The sequence below is a fragment of the Staurois parvus genome, unplaced genomic scaffold (assembly GCF_062004578.1).
Source record: "Staurois parvus isolate SC_StPar_1 unplaced genomic scaffold, SC_StPar_1.0 ptg000291l, whole genome shotgun sequence".
Lineage (NCBI taxonomy): Eukaryota > Metazoa > Chordata > Amphibia > Anura > Ranidae > Staurois > Staurois parvus.
In genome coordinates this window covers 9,335,294-9,354,223 of record NW_028318087.1, presented here as the reverse complement: position 1 = coordinate 9,354,223, position 18,930 = coordinate 9,335,294, and the positions used below count along the sequence as shown (strand labels likewise).

The window sequence follows — 18,930 nt, the reverse complement described above, 5'->3', positions numbered from 1 at the left end:
TGGGAGAAGATTTAAGTATACTTGATGTTTTACTGAACTCCTACTTAAAATGTTTAGTTGTAAAATTTTTGAACAAAACGTCCTTTCAAAAATGTATATCATTTTAAAATTTTCTCACGTTATTGTAGTTTCCCCTCCAGTATGGGTATGTATTCACCAATATGAGATACTACTTTCAATGTGAATGTTTAAAATGGTTGTAAACATCAAGCATGAATAAACAAAGTACATCCCACTATAGTGTGTACTACTGATGGTCAAGCTTACTATAATGCAAAATCCCACCGAATCCATTCTCCTTAGTCCCATAACCTAACCTAATCTAATACAGACATCCCCACCCAGGTTCTAACCTCTGCCTGACAGCAGGGGCCTCTTTCAGTGTTTACCCTCCATTTGACAGAAGTATTCTCTGCTTTTGCATTGAGCCCCTATAGACTTGAATGGGGCCCTACTCCTAGCATCTTTAATGTAAGCGTATAACCCCATCCAAGTCTATAAGCTCTTACTGAATTAACAGGAAAGTCAATGGAGAAGATTTTGGCCAGGGAAGACTGCTAGTGCCTTTAGACTGAGGTAAGTAAATCTGGAGTGGGAGGGGATGTCTGTGTTATATTATGATAGGGGGACTGAGAAGGGCAGGATATGGTGGTTTTTATATAAAAGTAAACTTATCTTGCTAAAGTAAACTTGTCCTAAAGAGTGCTCACTCTTTAACAGAGAAAAGTACTTGGCTTGTTAGTCAAGGAGTGCTCCTGATCCCACACATTGCTTAGTAAAGATCCACCCGCATTGTCTGGCTCCCCCCCAGCATGTTTCATCCACTTGACAAAGTTGTATGTTACTAAAAGCATCATTGTGAGTGCATAGGTCTAATTACAATAAATGTCTTTTTAAACCATGTGAAGCTTCTTTTTGTGGTGTCCTTCCATCCATCCATCCATCCATCCATCCATCCATCCCCCTGGATCCCTGGAGTATTGCTGCATGCAGACAGTGGAGGATCACTTCCTTGAATTTAACACTAGCTGAGTTGCCTTTCTTGAGTAAAGACAGGCATGTTTTGGTGATTGTATGGTTAAGGGATCACTAAGGAACAGTATCGATTTTATGTGAAGATTCACTGGGTGAACAGTTTGAGTATCATCTGTTATGCTGGACATTTCTCTTATCCTTTGATTTTCACATGGACTTTTTATTTATTTTTTTCCTGGGTGTGTACAGTTAGGTCCATATATATTTGGACACAGGCACATTTTTCATACTTTTGGGCTCACAGTATATCTCTAAACACTGCAGAATTCATCCGGCTGCTTCTGTCTTCTATCACATCATCAAACACCAATGACCCAGTGCTGCTGGAAGCCATGCATGCCCATGCCATCACACTGCCTCCACCATGTTTTACAGATGTGGGCTTTGGATCATGAGTTGTTCCAAGTCTTTTTTTTTCTTCCTGTCATTCTGGTACAGATTAATCTTAGTTTCATCCGTACAAAGAAAGCGTTTCCAGAACTGGTCTGGCTTTTTTAGATCTGTTTGGCAAAGTCTAATCTGGCTTTTTTTGCTCTTCAGGCTTATGAATGGTTTGCACCTTGTGGTGAACCCTCTGTATTTTCTCTCGTGAAGTCTTCTCTTGATTGTAGACTTTGACAATGATACGGCCACCTCCTGGAGAGTGTCCTTCACTTGTCTGGATGTTGTGATCAGGTTTTTCTTTATCATAGAGAGGATCATTCGATCATCCACCACTATTGTCTTCCGTGGACGTTGATGTCTTTTTATGTTGCTGAGCTCACCAGTGCGTTCTTTCCTCAGAATGTACAAAGCTGTTGATTTGGCTACTCCTAATGTTGCTGCTATCTCTCTGATGGATTTTTTTTGTTTTTGAAGCCTTACAGTGGCGTGTTTCACATGCATGGACAGCTCCTTTGAACGCTTGATGTAGGTTCACAGCAATAGATTCCTAATGCAAATACCACACTTAGAATCAACTCCAGACCTTTTACCTGCTTAATTGATGAAGAAATAATGGAGTAGCCCACACCTGGCCATGAAACCGCTTTTGATTCAATTGTCCAATTACTTTTGGTCCCTTGAAAAAGGGGGATGGCTACTCTAAAAAGCTGTAATTCTAAACCCTTCCTCCAATTTTGATATACATACCCTCAAATTTAAACCTGAGTGTGTACACTTTCCTCCCATATACATTATATAACTATAGCTTGAATAGGTTTTGGTAAATACCTGAAAAAAACTAAAATTGTGCCTGTATCCAAATATGTATGGACCTAACTGTATATGGAAACTAATCATCGCTCAATGCTATGTATATAAATTTTTACTATTTTTGTGTGTATTATACATTTGTTGGCACATAAGCCAAGTATATTGGAGTTTATTATATGGTTTTAGAAAAAGAATAGCGCTTAAGATACCTTGGGTATTTACTTTTTGAAAGTGTGCTCATTTTTTGTGGATGTTTCAGCTGTCCTGGTGCTCAAGGGCCAGATGTGTTATTTATGCCCCTGAAACACCTGAATATGCTTAGATTTTAAACTCCTCTGTAGCTCAGGTTTGAAAGTATCACATGTGTGGTATCAACATACATGGAAGGAGTAGCAGAATGTGTCTTTGGAAGTGTTCCTATGCTGTGTGTCAGAAATATCTTAACAACTTTGAGTAAGTAAAAAAAAAGAAATCCATTTTAATTTTCTTTCCTACATTTTCCAAAAAGTTGTGGCAACAAATGTTTTCAGAAGACTGGTTACACTTTTCAGAAAATACATTGGGGGTTATTTGCTTTCAAAAGTATGCTCATTTAGTGGGTGTTTCTTCTATCCTGGCACTTCAGGGTCTCAAGAAATATAAGTAGCCAGAAAATTAGATGTGTAATATATACTCCTTTTGAAAGCCCATATAAGCCCCTTGGATTTGGGGCTCCTCTATGCATTTAGACTGTGAAAGTCTCACATGTGGTATCTTCAAACTCAGAAGGAATAGCAGAATATGTTTTGGGTTGTAATTGTAAGTATGCCTATGCTGTGTGTGAAAAATAACTTGTAAAAATGACAACTTTGTGAAAGGAAAAAAAAACAACTTGTATTTTTTTTTTGTTCCCCAGAAAATTTTGACTAAATTACAACTTCAAAAAGTCACCATGTCGCTTACAAAATTCCTTGAACTGTGTATTATTTTGCATGCATTTTAGAGCCTGAATAAATGAGATTGGCAGTCAGTATGTTAGGATTGATCAAAAGAAATTTGCAAAGTTTTTTTTTATAACAAACTAAGAAAACCATTTTTTCCAAAAAAGCAAAAAGTCCAGAAATAGACTACCAAAAGAAAGCCTTGTGTCTCAAAAAATTGACATAAAATGAATTTGAATACAGTGTGGCATGTCTGAGTAATTGTCATTTAAAGTTTGTCAGCTCTGAAAATGGAATGAATGGGCTGAAATAGGCCCCTCTTTAATTGGTTAATGATTATTTTGAAAGTAGCAATTATTATTCCATTTTTTTTTTAAGTTAATGAAAGGAGTGCAGAAATCCACTGTACGTACACAGTGTCAGCAACATTTAAATTGTAACTGGATTCAATTCCAGTAAAATTTCAACAAAGGTTAGATATTGAACAAGTAAAGAAATACAAGCAAACCTATGATCTAGAGTGGAGAGAGTTGGCTAAAGTAGGCACATAGGGATCACCCATCAAAACCAATATCTTGATCGTTCTAAACAATGAACATTTGTAAGGAGCCATACTCTTGATGCATTAGGGTTGGTAAAGACATCCAGTAGGCTAACTTTTATAAGGAGGCCCTGATCTAGAATCTGGCAAAGGACGCATCAAAATAACCAGCTAAAGCATTTAGTAATGCGAAGAAGAATCTGGGAAACAAGTAAAAAAAAGGGGGGGGGGAGAGGGGAAAAGTATCAAGAAAGAAGTGGAGGAGAGCTAGGACAAAGAAAATGGGGTGAAAAAAGGTGGAGAGTAGGGGGCAGTTTGAACCACTTATCAGTGCTGGCTTGCTAATTTTCTATTTAGGGTTGTAGGCATAATTGCGCACGCAGTAATTTTGGTTTCTCTGCATGTCTTTGAATATACTGTGCTCCTATATCCACTGTAACACAATGTAAATGTACATGCATATCTTTTTGAAAAAATTTCTGTAACTAGAAAGTTATAAAAAAAAAAAAAATAAATAATGAAGCTCCGCTATTATTGCCCATTCAAAAGCACTCACAGCTCCTCAGATGTACATATTTCCTTTTTTTTTTTTTTTCATGGGGAAAGGACCTTTTGCCTTTTCTCCTGGGAATAAAGGTCAACTAGGACATAGCTAACTCAAGGTGGATCCGGTTGCATTATTGTTTGACTGTACGTTCAAGGTGCAATACTCCAGAATCACAATGGCAAAATGTTTCATTGCTACAAAAAGGAAATGGAAAGGAGGATAGGTCTGTTAGATTATCACAGGGATGAATAGGAAGGGCTCTTTCACATGGGCTGCCGGGAGCAGCAAAAACAGATGACTAAGCTGCACTTTTACTGCACCCCAGCCACTCACCTGAATTCTAACATTACAATGTGATTGGACTGTACACATGCAATGCTTTGATTCATGGCTGTGACATTTAATTCGAGCTACAGAGTTTAACAGACGGCAGCGCCTTTTTAAAAATTCCTATTGAGATAAGTGGGGCTGGACTGCAACTACAAGCCAGCTGCAGGACCAGAAAAAGCCAAAAGCATATCGATTGCTATACTCACAGCACTCAGTAAAAATGTAAATTCTAAATTGTAAAGAGAGGTCCAAGGTATCAAACACCTTGTTGGACTTAACCCATTGTAAGTTAGCTGAATTTATATAGTGAGTTAATTCCTGGAGTTCTTCTTCAAGTTAAACATCTTGTCACTTTGGTTGTGATACCTGTTTCATATAATAGTCCAATCCTGGGGCTGCAACTCCCGGCACGTGTGCCAAACATGGCACGCAGCTTCATTTCTAATGGCACGGGAGGGAAGCCTGGGACACCCACCTCCCACATCAGCAAAGCCGGCTGGTGGTTGCAGTTGCTTTTAAGGGGTTAACACAATCGGTTCTTTTCCAGCTCATATCCCGCCCGCCTCCGTTCCTGCCCTCCTCACTCTGCTTGCCTGCATGACAGTGTTCAGTGGTGAGCACAGCCCGATTCCCTCCTCCTATGGAAGCTGAGTCTGCATGGGTCGGTAAGCTCCTCCTCCCATCCTCCGAGTACACTCATCCTCTTCAATGGACATGTAGTGGAGCTGCTCCGTCTCACACTGCACACAGATGACACCAAATTGTTTTACAAACGCATCCTTGATCAGCACAGTGTGACTGTAGCTGGCTGTTGTAGTTTTCAGATCAGAAAAGCAGCACAGCTACTACAGCCAGTTAGTCGCACTGTGCAGATCGAGGATGTGTTTGTAAAACAATCTGATCTCAGCTGTGTGGAAAGGAGCAGCTATGTTGAGGGCCCTGCCACCAGTAACCCCATCCCCTGACCTGTTAACCTGTCCTATGCCCTGCAGATCCCATCCTATGTCCCACTGACCCCAGTCCTCTACCCTGCGGACCCTGTCCTGTGCCCTGCGAATCCCATCCTGTGTCCTAAAGACCCCTGTCCTCTACCCTGCGGACCCAATCTTGTGCACTGTAGACCCCGTCCTCTGCCCTGTTGACCCCATCCTATACCCTGTTGACCCCATCCTATGCCTTGCTAACTCTGGCCTGCGGACCCCATCCTATGCCCTGCTGACCTCATTCCATGTCAAACTGACCCCTTACCTCTACCTTGTGGACCCCATCCTGTGCCCTGCGAACCCCATCGTATGTCCTACTGACCCCCGTCCTCTACCCTGTGGACCCAATCCTATGTCCTAGTGACCTATGCCCTCTACCCTGCGGACTCCATCCTATGTCCTACTGAACCCTGTTCTCTGCCCTGTGGACCCTTTCCTATGCCTTGCTGACCTCATCCTATGCCCTGCTGACCCTTGTCCTATGCCCCACTGATCATCTGCCCTGCTGACCCCATGATTTTTTCTGCTGACCCCATCCTCCGTTGTGCTGACCCCATCCTCTGCACCAATGACCCCTGTCCTATGCCCTTACTGACTCTCTTCCTGTGCCCTGTTGACCACATCCTCTGCCCTGCTTACCCCTGTTCTGTGTCCTGTTGATCTCATCCTCTGCCCTGCTGGCCAGTTTTTGCCCTGCTGACCCTTATCTTATGCCCTGGCGACCCTATCCTCTGCACGGCTAACCCCTGTCCCCTACACCACTATTGCTGTCCACTATTCTGCTGACCCCCTGCCCTCTACTCCACTAATCCCTGTCCTCTGCCCCTATTGTCCACCCTGCTGGACCCTGTCCTCTATTTTGATGACCCCTGTACACTCCCCTTCTGACCTCCCAGCCTCTGCCCTGCTGGCCTCTGTACATTGCCCTAAAAACTGCTAACACTAGGCACAATCCTGGAGTTAGATGCCCCAAGCAGCCTGCTCTCATTTTGGACTGGTAATTAGCTATTGGGAACCACTAATTTAGAGCTGCAGGAATTGGGACTGATCTGAGGTGTGACGATGCAGAAATTGCGTATGATCTGATTGTGAAGATGCAGGAATTGAGGCTGATCTGAGGTGCAGGACTTGGGGCTGATATGAAGTGTGATGGTGCAGGAAATAGGGTGATCTGAGGTGTGAAGGTGCAGGAATTGTGCTTATTTGAGATCTGAGGGTTCAGAAATTGGATCTGGTTTGAGGTGTAATGGTGCAGATATTGGATCTGATCTAAGGTGTGAAGGTGCAGAAATTGAGAAGGTCTGGGGTGTGGAGGTGCAGGAATTGGATTGTTCTAAAGTGTGAAGGTGTTGGCGTTTTGCTGATCTCAGGTGTGATGGCTTAGGATCTGGAGCTCCTCTATGGTCTGAAGGTGCAGGATTTGGGGCTGATTTGAGGTGTGAAGTTGAAGGAATTGGAACGAATCTTAGCTGGGAATGTGAAGGAATTGGGCTGATCTGAGGTCTGATGGTGCGGAATTGAGGTGATCTATGATGTGAAGGTGTAGGAATTGCGGCTGATCTGAGGTGTGAAGGCACAGGAATTGGGCTGATCTGAGGTCTGATGGTGCAGAAATTGAGGTGATTTATGGTGTGAAGGTGCAAGAATTGAGGTGATCAGAGGGGTGAAGGTGCAGGAATTGAGGCTGATCTGACGCTTTGTGCAGAATTTTGGGTGATTTGAGGTATGAAGGTGCAGGAATTGGGATGACCTGAGGTGTGAAGGTGCAAAGTTTAATATTCATCTCTTACTAGTATTCAAATCGTTAACAGCATTTCCGTAATAAAAATTTATTTTTGTGATTGAGAGTGTGAAGTTGACCTTTTTTTTTATATTACCAGCACTCTCCATTTCCAGCACTCTCAATTTCAGATATATCCCATAGTTTGTGGACTCTGACTTTCCTACAGACTAAATAATAAATATGGAGTTAGGTTATTTTCACCAATGAAATGAAGCAGAATACATCTTGGCCTAAATTTATGAACAATTATTTATGTGCAAAATTTTAGAACAGAAATGAAGAAAAATGTGTGTGGTGGGGGGCTCAACATTTCGGGATTTTTTAGTAAAAAATAACCCATTGATGATTAAATACCACCAAAAGAAAGCTCTAGTTGTGAACAAAATTATAAAAATGTAGTTTTGGTAGAGTGTTGCATGGAGGCACAATTGTCATTCAAACTGCGAGAGCACTGTTGAAAATTGGCCTGGGCAGGAATGGGGTTAAAAGTGCCCATTATTGAAATGGTTAAACAATGATTCCTGTAAGAACTCTCTCTTTAAATCCCTCCTCTCCGTAGTACAGAAGGTAGGCTCTGTGAATTCTGTGACACAGCGGTGCATATTCACAGGGCATAGTGAATACGTGGCATAGAGTTCAAGGAAGTAAAAGTGTGAGAACCTTCACAAAGTTTACAAATTTCAAGATTGTTCTGAGTAAATGGAGTAGGCTAGATGTAACAGAAATACAATGTGTAAATGAATACTTAATGCTACATGTTGACCATAGGCACCTTTAAGAAAAATGTCCCCAATGGGAAACAAACCTCACCAAAATAAAGTGAAAGATTTTAACCCTTTCTTCTGTTGAACGATTGAAGAAAGATTTGGTTATACATACAGTTAAAGCTTATTGGTGCTATGAAAGACTTCTCAGACAGGCAATATTTGGAAATCTTCAAGGTAACTGGAGATAACTGGTTCCTTCACCAGCAGAGAGATCCATGTCTGAGATTTTAATCTCACCACATAGCCTTTGTGGCATGAGTGGTGTGCTAAAATTCCTCTCTGTGTTTAGTCTGGTGCAGTGAAACCTAACCTCCAGACAGCTTCCTCTACAAAGTACTCAAGTCTAGGGAAACTGTACTGTCTACATTTATAAACACTGATAATTTATTAATGTTCATGTTAAATCAATCAAAAACACGTTGTGTTCTCGAGAACACTGCTTTTGTCCTAATATTACAAATAAGGCAGTTTTCTGAGATATGAAAGGTCTTGCCCTCTTTGGCAGAGCCGCTTTGTAAAAATGTTTCTAGAGTTTAGTCACTGCACGTGAGCTGCTTCACAAACAATCAAAACAGAGCGCTGTTGAGGAGTCTTGAGGTTGAATGCGCCATTCAAAAAGTTACTTTGTTTGCATTGCATTCAGGAACAATAAACAATTGCATGGTGGTAAAAAAAAAAATCTCTATTTTAACAGTACTGCATATATTTACATTTTCCAGGGTTTCTTCCTTACTGTCTCTCCTGAGGCCATCCTTAAGGTTGCCACACAGTCCACTGAAAACAACAAGATCTTCTGCATGAACCTTTCGGCACCCTTCATCAGTCAGTTCTTTAAGGAGCCCCTTATGAAAGTCATGCCTTATGTGGACATTCTTTTTGGGAATGAAACGGTGAGAAAATATAATAAATATCAATTTATTTTTATTTTTTTTTAGGCTGTGCTTAATCCTTTTTGGTTTCAGAGACATTTTTTGCACACATTTAAAAAATCTTTAGGTCAGTTTCAATCCCCAAACATAAATTCTGAAAGCAGAAGTACAAATTTTCAGTAAAAACTACTTTTACGCTGACTTTAGGGTACACAAACGCCAATGTTTCACCAATGTTTCACCTTTGGCACAATAACAGATGAGGTTGCCCCAAATATATAAACACCAAACCTGTAAAGCCTTAAAATTGTGCATGCCTGTGAAACAATTAACTTTTTGTACCTAAAACCTTTCCATAGGTGATGCTTTGAAAGCCTTTACAGGTCATCAGTTTGAAGTTTTATCATGAATAATGGCCCTAGAATCATTGTTTTCACTTGTGCAGTGATATGTAAATGAAAATGTAAAAATTTTACTTGCAAATGTATAGTTCTAATTTTTCTTTATTTAACATTTAATAGAAATAATGTTACGGTGCAGAAATATAAGGGCTGCATGATCATTTTTACTTTGTGGTTCTCCTAAGGCCTCTGGCACACTTCAGCTTGAAAAAGCTCAGTACAGCTGTTTGTTTGGTTTTTTTTTTTTTGCTGATCTAAAATGTGGCCCATTGTTTACTATGTGCCTGTACACACAGGCAAGTAAACAAGTGCTGCTAAATCATGAGTAAAACAAATTATAAAAAAAAACTACATTCTGGTCAGTATTTTGTGCCAGTGCACGCAAATACGCGCATATGAACATAACTATTAATAGATTTTGCTTAAGAAATTATTGTACACGCAAATACGCCTAACATACTCACCTGTCCAGAAATGGTAATGTTCACACATCAGTACTGTGTGCAAGAGGCTTAAGACAGCAAATTTTAAACAGTGGCTCAGTCAGTATTCATACAGTAACTTAAATTTGGCATACTAAACATTGGTTCTATACAGGTTACACATTTTCAGGAGGTAGCACTATTAGTTTGGTTACTCTGTAGACACTTTCCCTACAAATCCATCAAACCAATCCTGATTTTAAAAGCTCCTTATTATACCACATGAGCAACTTCAAAAGCTCAGTACCTAAAAGAAAAAGGTGTATAAAGTTGATCTTTTTCACTTTTAGGCTTTAAAAGCATTTTTTTTTTATTTTATGTATATGCATAGAATGCCCAGCTAATAATTTGTGTGTTGCATGTGCTGGAATAAGGACTTGGATAGGTGAATGTGCTCCTGCTGTTCATGATGGGAACATTAGAGTCTGTCAGTCACAAGCCATAAAAGCAGGGGAGGCTTTCAAGTTCCATATAATCACCTAGTCTGCTTTTGTGTTGAGAATCAATAATGTGTACATGTGACGAAGAGAGTGAAAGTGTTCTCCTTTTGCAAATAACAAGCTATAGTTAATTGTGTCAGACACAAAGTGCCTTTTATGTTGAGATTTTCTAGTACAGCAGGATGTGATGATTCTTAATAGGCTATGGAATTCCATCCTATAACTGAAGACCTCAGCACCTCACCTGCTCCTCCAACATCATTCATGTGCTAACTGTTACATGACAGTATGCCCAAAAACTCTTTAGAATGTTGCACTACCACAAACCACACTTTTACTGCTCATTGGCATCATATGATTGGCTTCTGATACCTTGTCTCCCCAAAAATAAGACCTACCCCTATTTTTGGGAATTGTTAAAATATAAGACCTACCCTGAAAATAAGACCTGGTTGTGATCAGGGCTTTTTTCCAGCCGGAATGTGGCGGAACTCTGTTCCGCCACCTCCGGCACTGGCCCTGTGCACACCAATATCTACTGTCTCTTATAAACAAACGTGGCTTTTGTGTTTGCAAGTGACAGTCCCTCTTGTAAGTGCCAGCACCATCCGCTCCCACAGAACCTCCCTACCTCTGTACTCACTGTGGGACAGGGAAGGAACAGATATCTGCGAGCGCATTGTGTTTAGGAGTGGGGCAGGGCATCTCATCCTGCAGCCTAATGTATGGAAGCCGATACTGCAGGGGTGATTGCTGGCCAGTGGAGCGGTGAGTGCGTGAGGGGAGGGGGGGATGTGCAAAGGTGAGCTGCAGTCAAATGTTGTAGAGGTATATTTACAGGTGAGTTGCAGACATGGTGCATAGGTGAGCTGCGACTGGGGGGGTGCAGAGGTGAGCTGAGTTGCAATCCACCTCTGCACCCCCCCAACCACAGCTCAGCTCTGCACCTCCTGTCCAAAGCTTGCCCCTGTAGCCCCCAGCTACAGCACACCTCTGAATCCCCTGTCTGCAGCTCACCCCTGCACCCTGTCTGTGGCTCATCTCTGCACCCTGTTTGAAACTCACCTGTCAATTCACCTCTGCAACACCTGACTGCAGCTCACAACTGTCATCAACCGGCCCTCTCTATAGTAACCCTCATCTACAACTGCCTGCAGCTCACCTCTGCACTCCCTGTCCACACCTGTACATTAAAAAATAAGACCTACTCCGAAAATAATACCTAGTGTGTTTTATTGAGCCAAAGAAAATATAAGACAGTGTCTTATTTTCGGAGAAACACAGCACCTACAGTGTTTAAATAATAGGGCAGTAATAGGAGGTTTTGTGCCATTGTAAGCACTTTCTGGCTTGTTTAAAGTGGTTACAAAGGCCAAAGGTTCATACATTCATGTACTGCTCCCCCAATACTCACCTGAGCCCCATCTTGGTCCAGCAATGTGTACTGGAGCCTTAGCTGTCCTGGGTCTTGGTCTCCTCATTGACTGAAACACAAACACAGACAGTGAGCCAATGAGGAGAGAGCGGGGGCAAGGCTGAACCGCAGCTCTGTGTCGTATAGACGCATAGAGTGGGGCTCCGGAGCTAGCATGCACCAATGCCCTCCATGGCAAGTGGCTTGGGGATATTTTGGGATTTTTTTGTTTAAACCTACATGTTAGCCTATGTGTCCATGCGTGCATAAACCTTTAGAATCATTTTAATGATAGGAGAGCTCGGAGGCAGGGAAAAACCCCACTGTCAGTGCATTCAGGAGCAGCAGAGTTTTGGCAGAAAAAAACGATTGACACGTTTAACCACCTCCCCCCGCCATATAGTCCAATGACGGGTGCAAGGTGGTTCTCTCGTTCTGAGAGGATGTCATATGACGTCCTCCCATTCTCACCGCGCATGCGCGGCTCAGGGAGCGCGCAGCGATCGGCGGTGCACTGTGTCCCTCGGACACAGCGGATCACCGATCACGAAAAGAGCCGAAGATGTCGGCTCGGTCATGTTATCAGCTGTGTCCAATCACAGCTGATCACATGAAAACACGGAAATGCCGGTTATCGGCATTTCTCTCCTTTCGAGCTGTCACGCTGACAGCTCGAGAGGAGAGCCGGTAATCGGCTTTCCGCGGAGGGGACATGAACACTGATCATCAGGACACTGATGATCAGTGTGCCCTGATGATCAGTGTAGCCCCAGCAGCTGCCACCTGTCAAAGTCCATCAGTGCCAGCTGTCAGTGTCGATCAGTGCCACGTGCCAGTGCCATACCAGTGCACATCAATGCCACATATCAGTGCCCATCTGAGCTGCCTATCATTGCCATCTATCCATGCCAATCAGTGCCACCTATCAGTGCAACCTATCAGTGCCACCTATCAGTGTGCATCAGTGCTGCCTTTCAGTGCCCATCAGTAATGCCTGTCAATGCCCATCAGTGCCACCTACCAGTGCCTTCTCATCAGTGCAGCCTATCAGTGCCCATCACTGCAGCCTCATTAGCGCACATCAGTGAAGGAGAAATATCACTTATTTACAAAATGTTATAACAAAAACTAGGAAAAAACGTTTTGGTTTTTTTTCCAAAATTTTCAGTGGTTTTTGGTTTGTTTAAGAAAAAATAAAAAATCCGAAGGTGATTAAATACCACCAAAAGAAATCTCTATCTGTCACAAAAAAAAGATAAAAATGTCATATGGGTACAATGTTGCATGACCGCGCAATTGTCATTCAAAGTGCGACAGCGCTGAAATCTGGAAATTTGGCCTGGGCAGGAAGGGGGTATAAGTGCCCTGTAGGCTAGTGGTTAAATAAGCATTAACGCTAGGTGCGTTAGTGCTTGAGCGTTAATTCATTCCATTGGCCAGAATAAATTATTCTGACCAATGAAATGAATTGACGCACAAATGCTTGACATGGCTAAATGCCCCTAAATGCATTACACGCTTGTTTTTTTCCAAAATGCTGCTGCAAGGAAGAAAGGCTTCTAGGAGAGTTAGTGGTAGTAAAGTCAATTTTGTATGCTTTACCTACGGGTAAGCCTACAATAAGGCTTACCTATAGGTACTGTAAATACCTCCTAAACGTGCACTGTTTAGGAGGTATTTACTGTGTAGCAGCCGGTGACATCACTGGCATTTGCGCTCTGAAGGAACTGCATAGCCGGGCCTTTCCTTTAGAGCTTTGTGCCATAAACAGTGACTCCTGTGCACATGTGCGGGAGTGAGGTCATTGCAGCTCGGCCATTCAAGCTGCCGCAGCCTGTGAACCTAGAGGGAAGACTGGGTGAAGATGGAAGCTCTGTCAGCGGTGACCGCGTCCCATTGGAAGGCTTCCTTTTTAGGTAAATTTCACGTAATGTGCTAGTATGTGGTGCATACTAGCACATTATAACATTGCTTTGCAGGGGAATTTTTTTTACTTTTACTGCCACTTTAAGAAAATGTCCCATGTAAGAAAATAAGGGCCAAATGTGTTTGGTTTTTTTATTTATTTTTTTTAAGCAATGGCCTTGTGTTTTGTTTTAAGATATGGTAACATTGCCTCCTTTTTTATTTGCATCCCTTCAGTCCTCATAGAATTTCAGTTTTTATAACCCTGCTTTTAATGAAGAATGCGTTCTTGCTTTTGCAGTTAATCTTATTCTCCTCTGTAGCAGATCTGAGAGGCTTACTACAAGATAGCTTGTTCAGTTTTCAAAAAGTTGCAAATTGCAGCTGAGGCATACATAGTCTGGCACTTCACAGTCTGTTGATAAAAATGCAGCTGCTGTAAGTTCACAAGTTCAGAACCCAGCAAGTGTGTCTGAGGTACTTAATTTTCCTTGGAAGGCACACAGTAAGTGCTAATTTTCATCGGGCAGTAATTGTAATGATTCTAGAGCTGGGTAATGAGGGAAATATCTGTTATCCCATAGGAGCAGAAGAATAAAGGCAGTTCAGTTGCCTATTCTTAGTTAATTTCTATCACAAATCTAAGAGAATTGAGCCTGTCTGACAAAGTGCCATTTTCCATGTTTTGTTTGCTTGTTGACATTCTATACAGGTATCTGGATGAGTTTTAATTATTTGAGTGTTGCCTGCATAACACAAAGTATAACAAATTACGCTAGAATTCAGAAGTTGGACAGCACAATGTAGGAGCCAGGAATAATTACATACTTCAGTGGATGGCAACAAAAAAAAGGCTTGCAGTTTAAATTAATTTAGGTACATAGGTTTACCCAGCCTTGATAATGGTTTGAAAAAGTGTGTAATGTCTAGCCTAATACATCTCCAACTTATTAATTTCATTTGTCTTAGTTTTACCAACTCCTTGGTCCAGCACCAGTGGTATAACAGCACAAAGTCAATCTGCTATTTTTTTTTTTTTTTTTTAAGCCCAGTCTGTACTTTTAAACCACCTCACCCCCCCCCCCCCTTCCTTTTTCCTGGGGTGCATCATTATGGCTTCCCAGGCTGATACTTCATTACATAGGCATCACTCAGTCCTGGAAGAATGCCTGCCACACGTCACTGTCAGAGGAGGCTGCCATGACCTTGCTAGACCAGCTTGAAGTCTGCAAGAAAAAGGTATGTATGGGTTTTTTTAGTTTTTTTAGTGCTTTTATTAAAAAAATAAGATACCAGAGAGGCTTCAAGGTGTGGAATTGAGGATACAACACTTTAAGCAAGATTTCAGTTATCTATTGGACAATTAATTTAAATGATCATGTTTAAAATCAGTGTGTGTTAGGAAAAATCTGCACAGTAACAATTTCAAGTTATTGCATTTGATTCATTTAGAACAATAACTTTGTATTCATTTATACAATTAGCTGTCTCCATTAAATTGCCAAAATGGAATAGGATTATGCAATTCTCATATATTGTTTCTAATATTGCTTCTATTAATCTTCAAAATATAGTACGGTAGTCTAAAATATGATGAATATAGCGGTTAAACTATTTAAAAAACCTGTTTATTTACATCTTTTTTCTAAATTTCAGGAAGCTGCTACATTTGCCAGGGAACAAGGATTTGAGGTATTTGGAAACCACACAGATATTTTTATATTCTTTAGCATTATTAAACCTTATGTACAAATGGAAAGGTTAAGATTTTTATGTTGCCATAGCCTATAACAGGATTCCATGTTTTGGACATTGATTGATGCTCACTCCAGTTGCCATGGTAAATCTTGAATACTTTAGCGATAATGCTTTTCCACCTTCTTGACACTGTTCTCCAATCTTCTTGGCACAGTGACACCCACGTATGATGAAGTTCATTTGTTATGGGATGAACCTGCTGTTGCCTTTCTATTATTGTACACTGCAAGCATCTTGGCAAGATTTAAATGTCTTATTGCATTAATGTGAAACATCTTCGTAGACTGTTTTATGCGTCAGAGCTTGACAGTCACCTAGTTTTACCACCACTTAAAATTCAATGAAATTAGATTTATTTAACAAATGTACCATACTGTGCTGAACAGTTTGTAAATGTTCAGCAGATTATAAACCAGCAGAAAGCCACATGTAAAAATCTAGGAATATCTGAAGTATATTGTCGGGTTGAATACCCTAAAAACAACCTGAGATTTTTCTATTTGAATTTACCAGTCTCACAAAAAGGAACTTGGTGAACTCCTGATAACACAGCTTTGTGGGGGGTAATGATGTTTAGGGCTTTGATCACACAGGTTTGAGCTTGTATGAGATCAGTGTACAGCAAGCTCTTGTAATGCTTCAAGCAACTTTTTTTTTTAAAAGAGCCCTTTGGTGTACATTAGAATGCAGCTCAACAGATATGGTATGAAGAAGGCCTTAGGGTCCTTTCCCATCAGCCCAGTTCACTGTGGGGCATTAAACGCTGTTTGTGTATTAACGTGAGTTGAGTTAAGGCAGCCCATTAATTAAATGGACTGCTTGGCGTACCACAATGGACCAAAGATTGTGCATATAGGGTTCTTGACCGTGAACTGCAAAACACGATATGCATTACTGCATGTTGTGTTGAGCTATAACGTGGTCTTCTGCGTGAATGACGCTGTATCAAGGTTCATAACGTGTTGCCACAGGACACAGGTGTGAATGGGTCCTTAAGCACCCTTTAGCTCCAGTTTTGGAATGTTAACCAAAGATCTTAATGAGAATGCCAACTGTTAATTTAAACAGGCGACTATTTAACTTCAGCAGGCATCATAGTTATGAAGCCTGCTTAAGCCACTTGGCATGTGGTTTAAGGCAAGCCACAGATTATACAGTTTTGCAAAATTGCTCAATTTCTCCATCAAACTAGTCAGTGTTGAAGGGGGAATCTCTCCTGCAGTTCTATTGTGTTTTGCCGGAGAGGAGTCTTCCCTGCTGGCAAAAATCAATGATCACTGCTAGCAGCTATAGTCTCCCAGCAGTGATCACATGCAAAAGTGAACACATGCTGGTTGCACTGATGTAGCTCTTGCTCAATGGATAAACTTCAGTACAACCATCCTGCCCATAGATGGATCAAATTTCTGTCGGTCCCTGCTGAACAGGCCAAGATCTATGGATGGTACATTAAAAGCTTTAATAAAGCTTACCAGATGCTCTGCAAATGGTTTGTAAAAGCAGTGTGATTACAAGTTGGAGCCAATATGAACAAGGACTAGGGGCATTCATTTTTGCAGAAATCTGAGATCCACCATGACACTATGGACCTTGAACACAACTCCTTTAAACCATCTGCCCTCTTTGTTGAAAATGTGTGCATTTCAGTCCTCAAAAATATCCCTTTTCCTCTAGGTGCAACTAGAGTGCTGATTCTTAAGCTGGCCCTACACTGATCTAATTTTGGACAGTTCCTGGTAAACCAGTGTATGGCCCTGTCAGCTGAAGAATCAAAGAAACAGGGCAGTAAATTGTCCTATAAAACAGTTGTTTGGTTATTCTAACAGCCAGCGCCCCAATAGCTGTGGCAAAATATTTGTCCATCCTTGCTGTATAATGTGAATGGGGGAATCTTTTGGGGTCAGAATTTGGTATGTGGCTGGCTTTAATCAGAGAACCTAATAATGTTGGTCCATGTGTGTAGTAAACCATAAAACATAAATCCAGGATACTAAACCAATATAAAAAAAACAGAGCAGGGGTACTCAACCTGTTGTAGAGCTAGGGCAACCTAAATGATTTGGTAACCGGTCATGGGCCACAGTAAAAGTTTGAATAGCGTAAAGAACATTTTGCTCCTGCAGCTGCTGAATGACAGCTGGAGAGAGAGGAGGAGAAGCCAGGTTTCAGAGGTTGCATGAGATAAATGGAGAGGATTGATTCCTGTACATGCTGCCCCTTCTGTCCAAGTGTAAAACAAAAAGTGACAAGGAGGCTGCACAGCCCTCTGCAGCATGGGGCTGTGTCACCATTGAAACCCCTGATAATACACCAGTGGTTGGGAGGGTGTGGTAAAAACATGTCTCAACTACGGGGTTTTACTACTCGCCAAACTACAAATGTAAACGAGCCCTTACTGTCCTAAGCCCCCTATAAGGCTCTTTCACACTGATGCGCTACAGTTTACATATACACTGCGCTTTTGCAATGTGCATATTGGCACCTATAAAAAGGTTAACAACTATTAGGCTGCTTTCACAATGATCTGTGGGTGCAGCGCAGTGCACCTGCGCCTTTCCTGCAGGTTAACTGCACTTTGCCATAGATTTTTTAGATCTTGTTGGTGTGGTGCACACTAAAACTCCTGCAGTCAGCAGGATCAGTGTGAAAGCAGCCTAATAGTTAACCCTTTTATAGGTGCTAATATGCCCATTGCAAAAGAAGTGCAGTGTATGTGTTTAATGCACTGACCTATTTTTTTTCCCCTCTTCCAGCTTCTGCTGGCATCACTCTCCAGGCTGCTAGAAAGGTTCCAAAGTGCACTTGATATCACTCTGCCTGGGACAGAAGCCAGTGCAACAGAGAAGATATTGGCTTATGCGGCTCCTGCTCTGTCGACAGCCACAGCTGTTTCCTGTACTGTCAGCTCGATGCACTCTGATTCTCTGGGATGGTGGGTGCTCAAGCCCAGATCATGATCAACTGGTTTCCAACCCTGGGCATGCACATTTGAGGTTGAGGGCCACAGGTTGAGCACCCCTGACTTGAAGGGTTTATAAAAAAAAACCTAGCTCCTAGACTGGATACCGTATTGGTTCTTATTGATGGTTTGCATGCACAGCTTCAAATTATAACAGCCTGTAGCTTCTATTAGTGTGGTTACTAGTCTGGGATCCTTGAAAAGCTCCAAGAGCTCATTAAGAAGGTTCACTCTCTCTGTTTGTCCTGTTTATGGTTATCGAAAGTGAAAGTAAAAGAAAATCTAAAATTATGGGTTGACACCAGAACAATCTTCCAATGGGGACACTAGTACTAGTGACACACCGTGAGTCCCTTACTTTGGAGGGATTTCATCTCACTTACTGGTTTTGCTATGGCACAGGAATTGAAGAGAAGTCACTCCAATGGGACACAGATGACAAAAAACTTACAGGGATAACTTCCTCACGGTAATCATGAAAAAAACATTTTGCCTTTAGTTCTATGCCTTTTAGTTCTACTTCAAAGGAGAACTTTACCCATAAGTTTGATAACTATTATCATCCTTTAACAAAAAAATACATTTCACATTAATTATGCTAC

General features: G+C 41.5%; 1 protein-coding gene across 2 annotated transcripts in view; it reads left to right on the top strand.

The window, feature by feature from the left end:
* Nucleotides 1-18,930, top strand: part of ADK (adenosine kinase) — a 308,889-nt gene that overhangs the window by 252,974 nt on the left and 36,985 nt on the right. For both annotated transcript variants that reach the window (XM_089682589.1, XM_089682590.1), the window contains exons 7-8: nucleotides 8,820-8,990; nucleotides 15,268-15,303. In XM_089682589.1, the coding sequence (XP_089538715.1) occupies nucleotides 8,820-8,990; nucleotides 15,268-15,303 (207 nt within the window). The remainder of the gene's footprint in view (nucleotides 1-8,819; nucleotides 8,991-15,267; nucleotides 15,304-18,930) is intronic.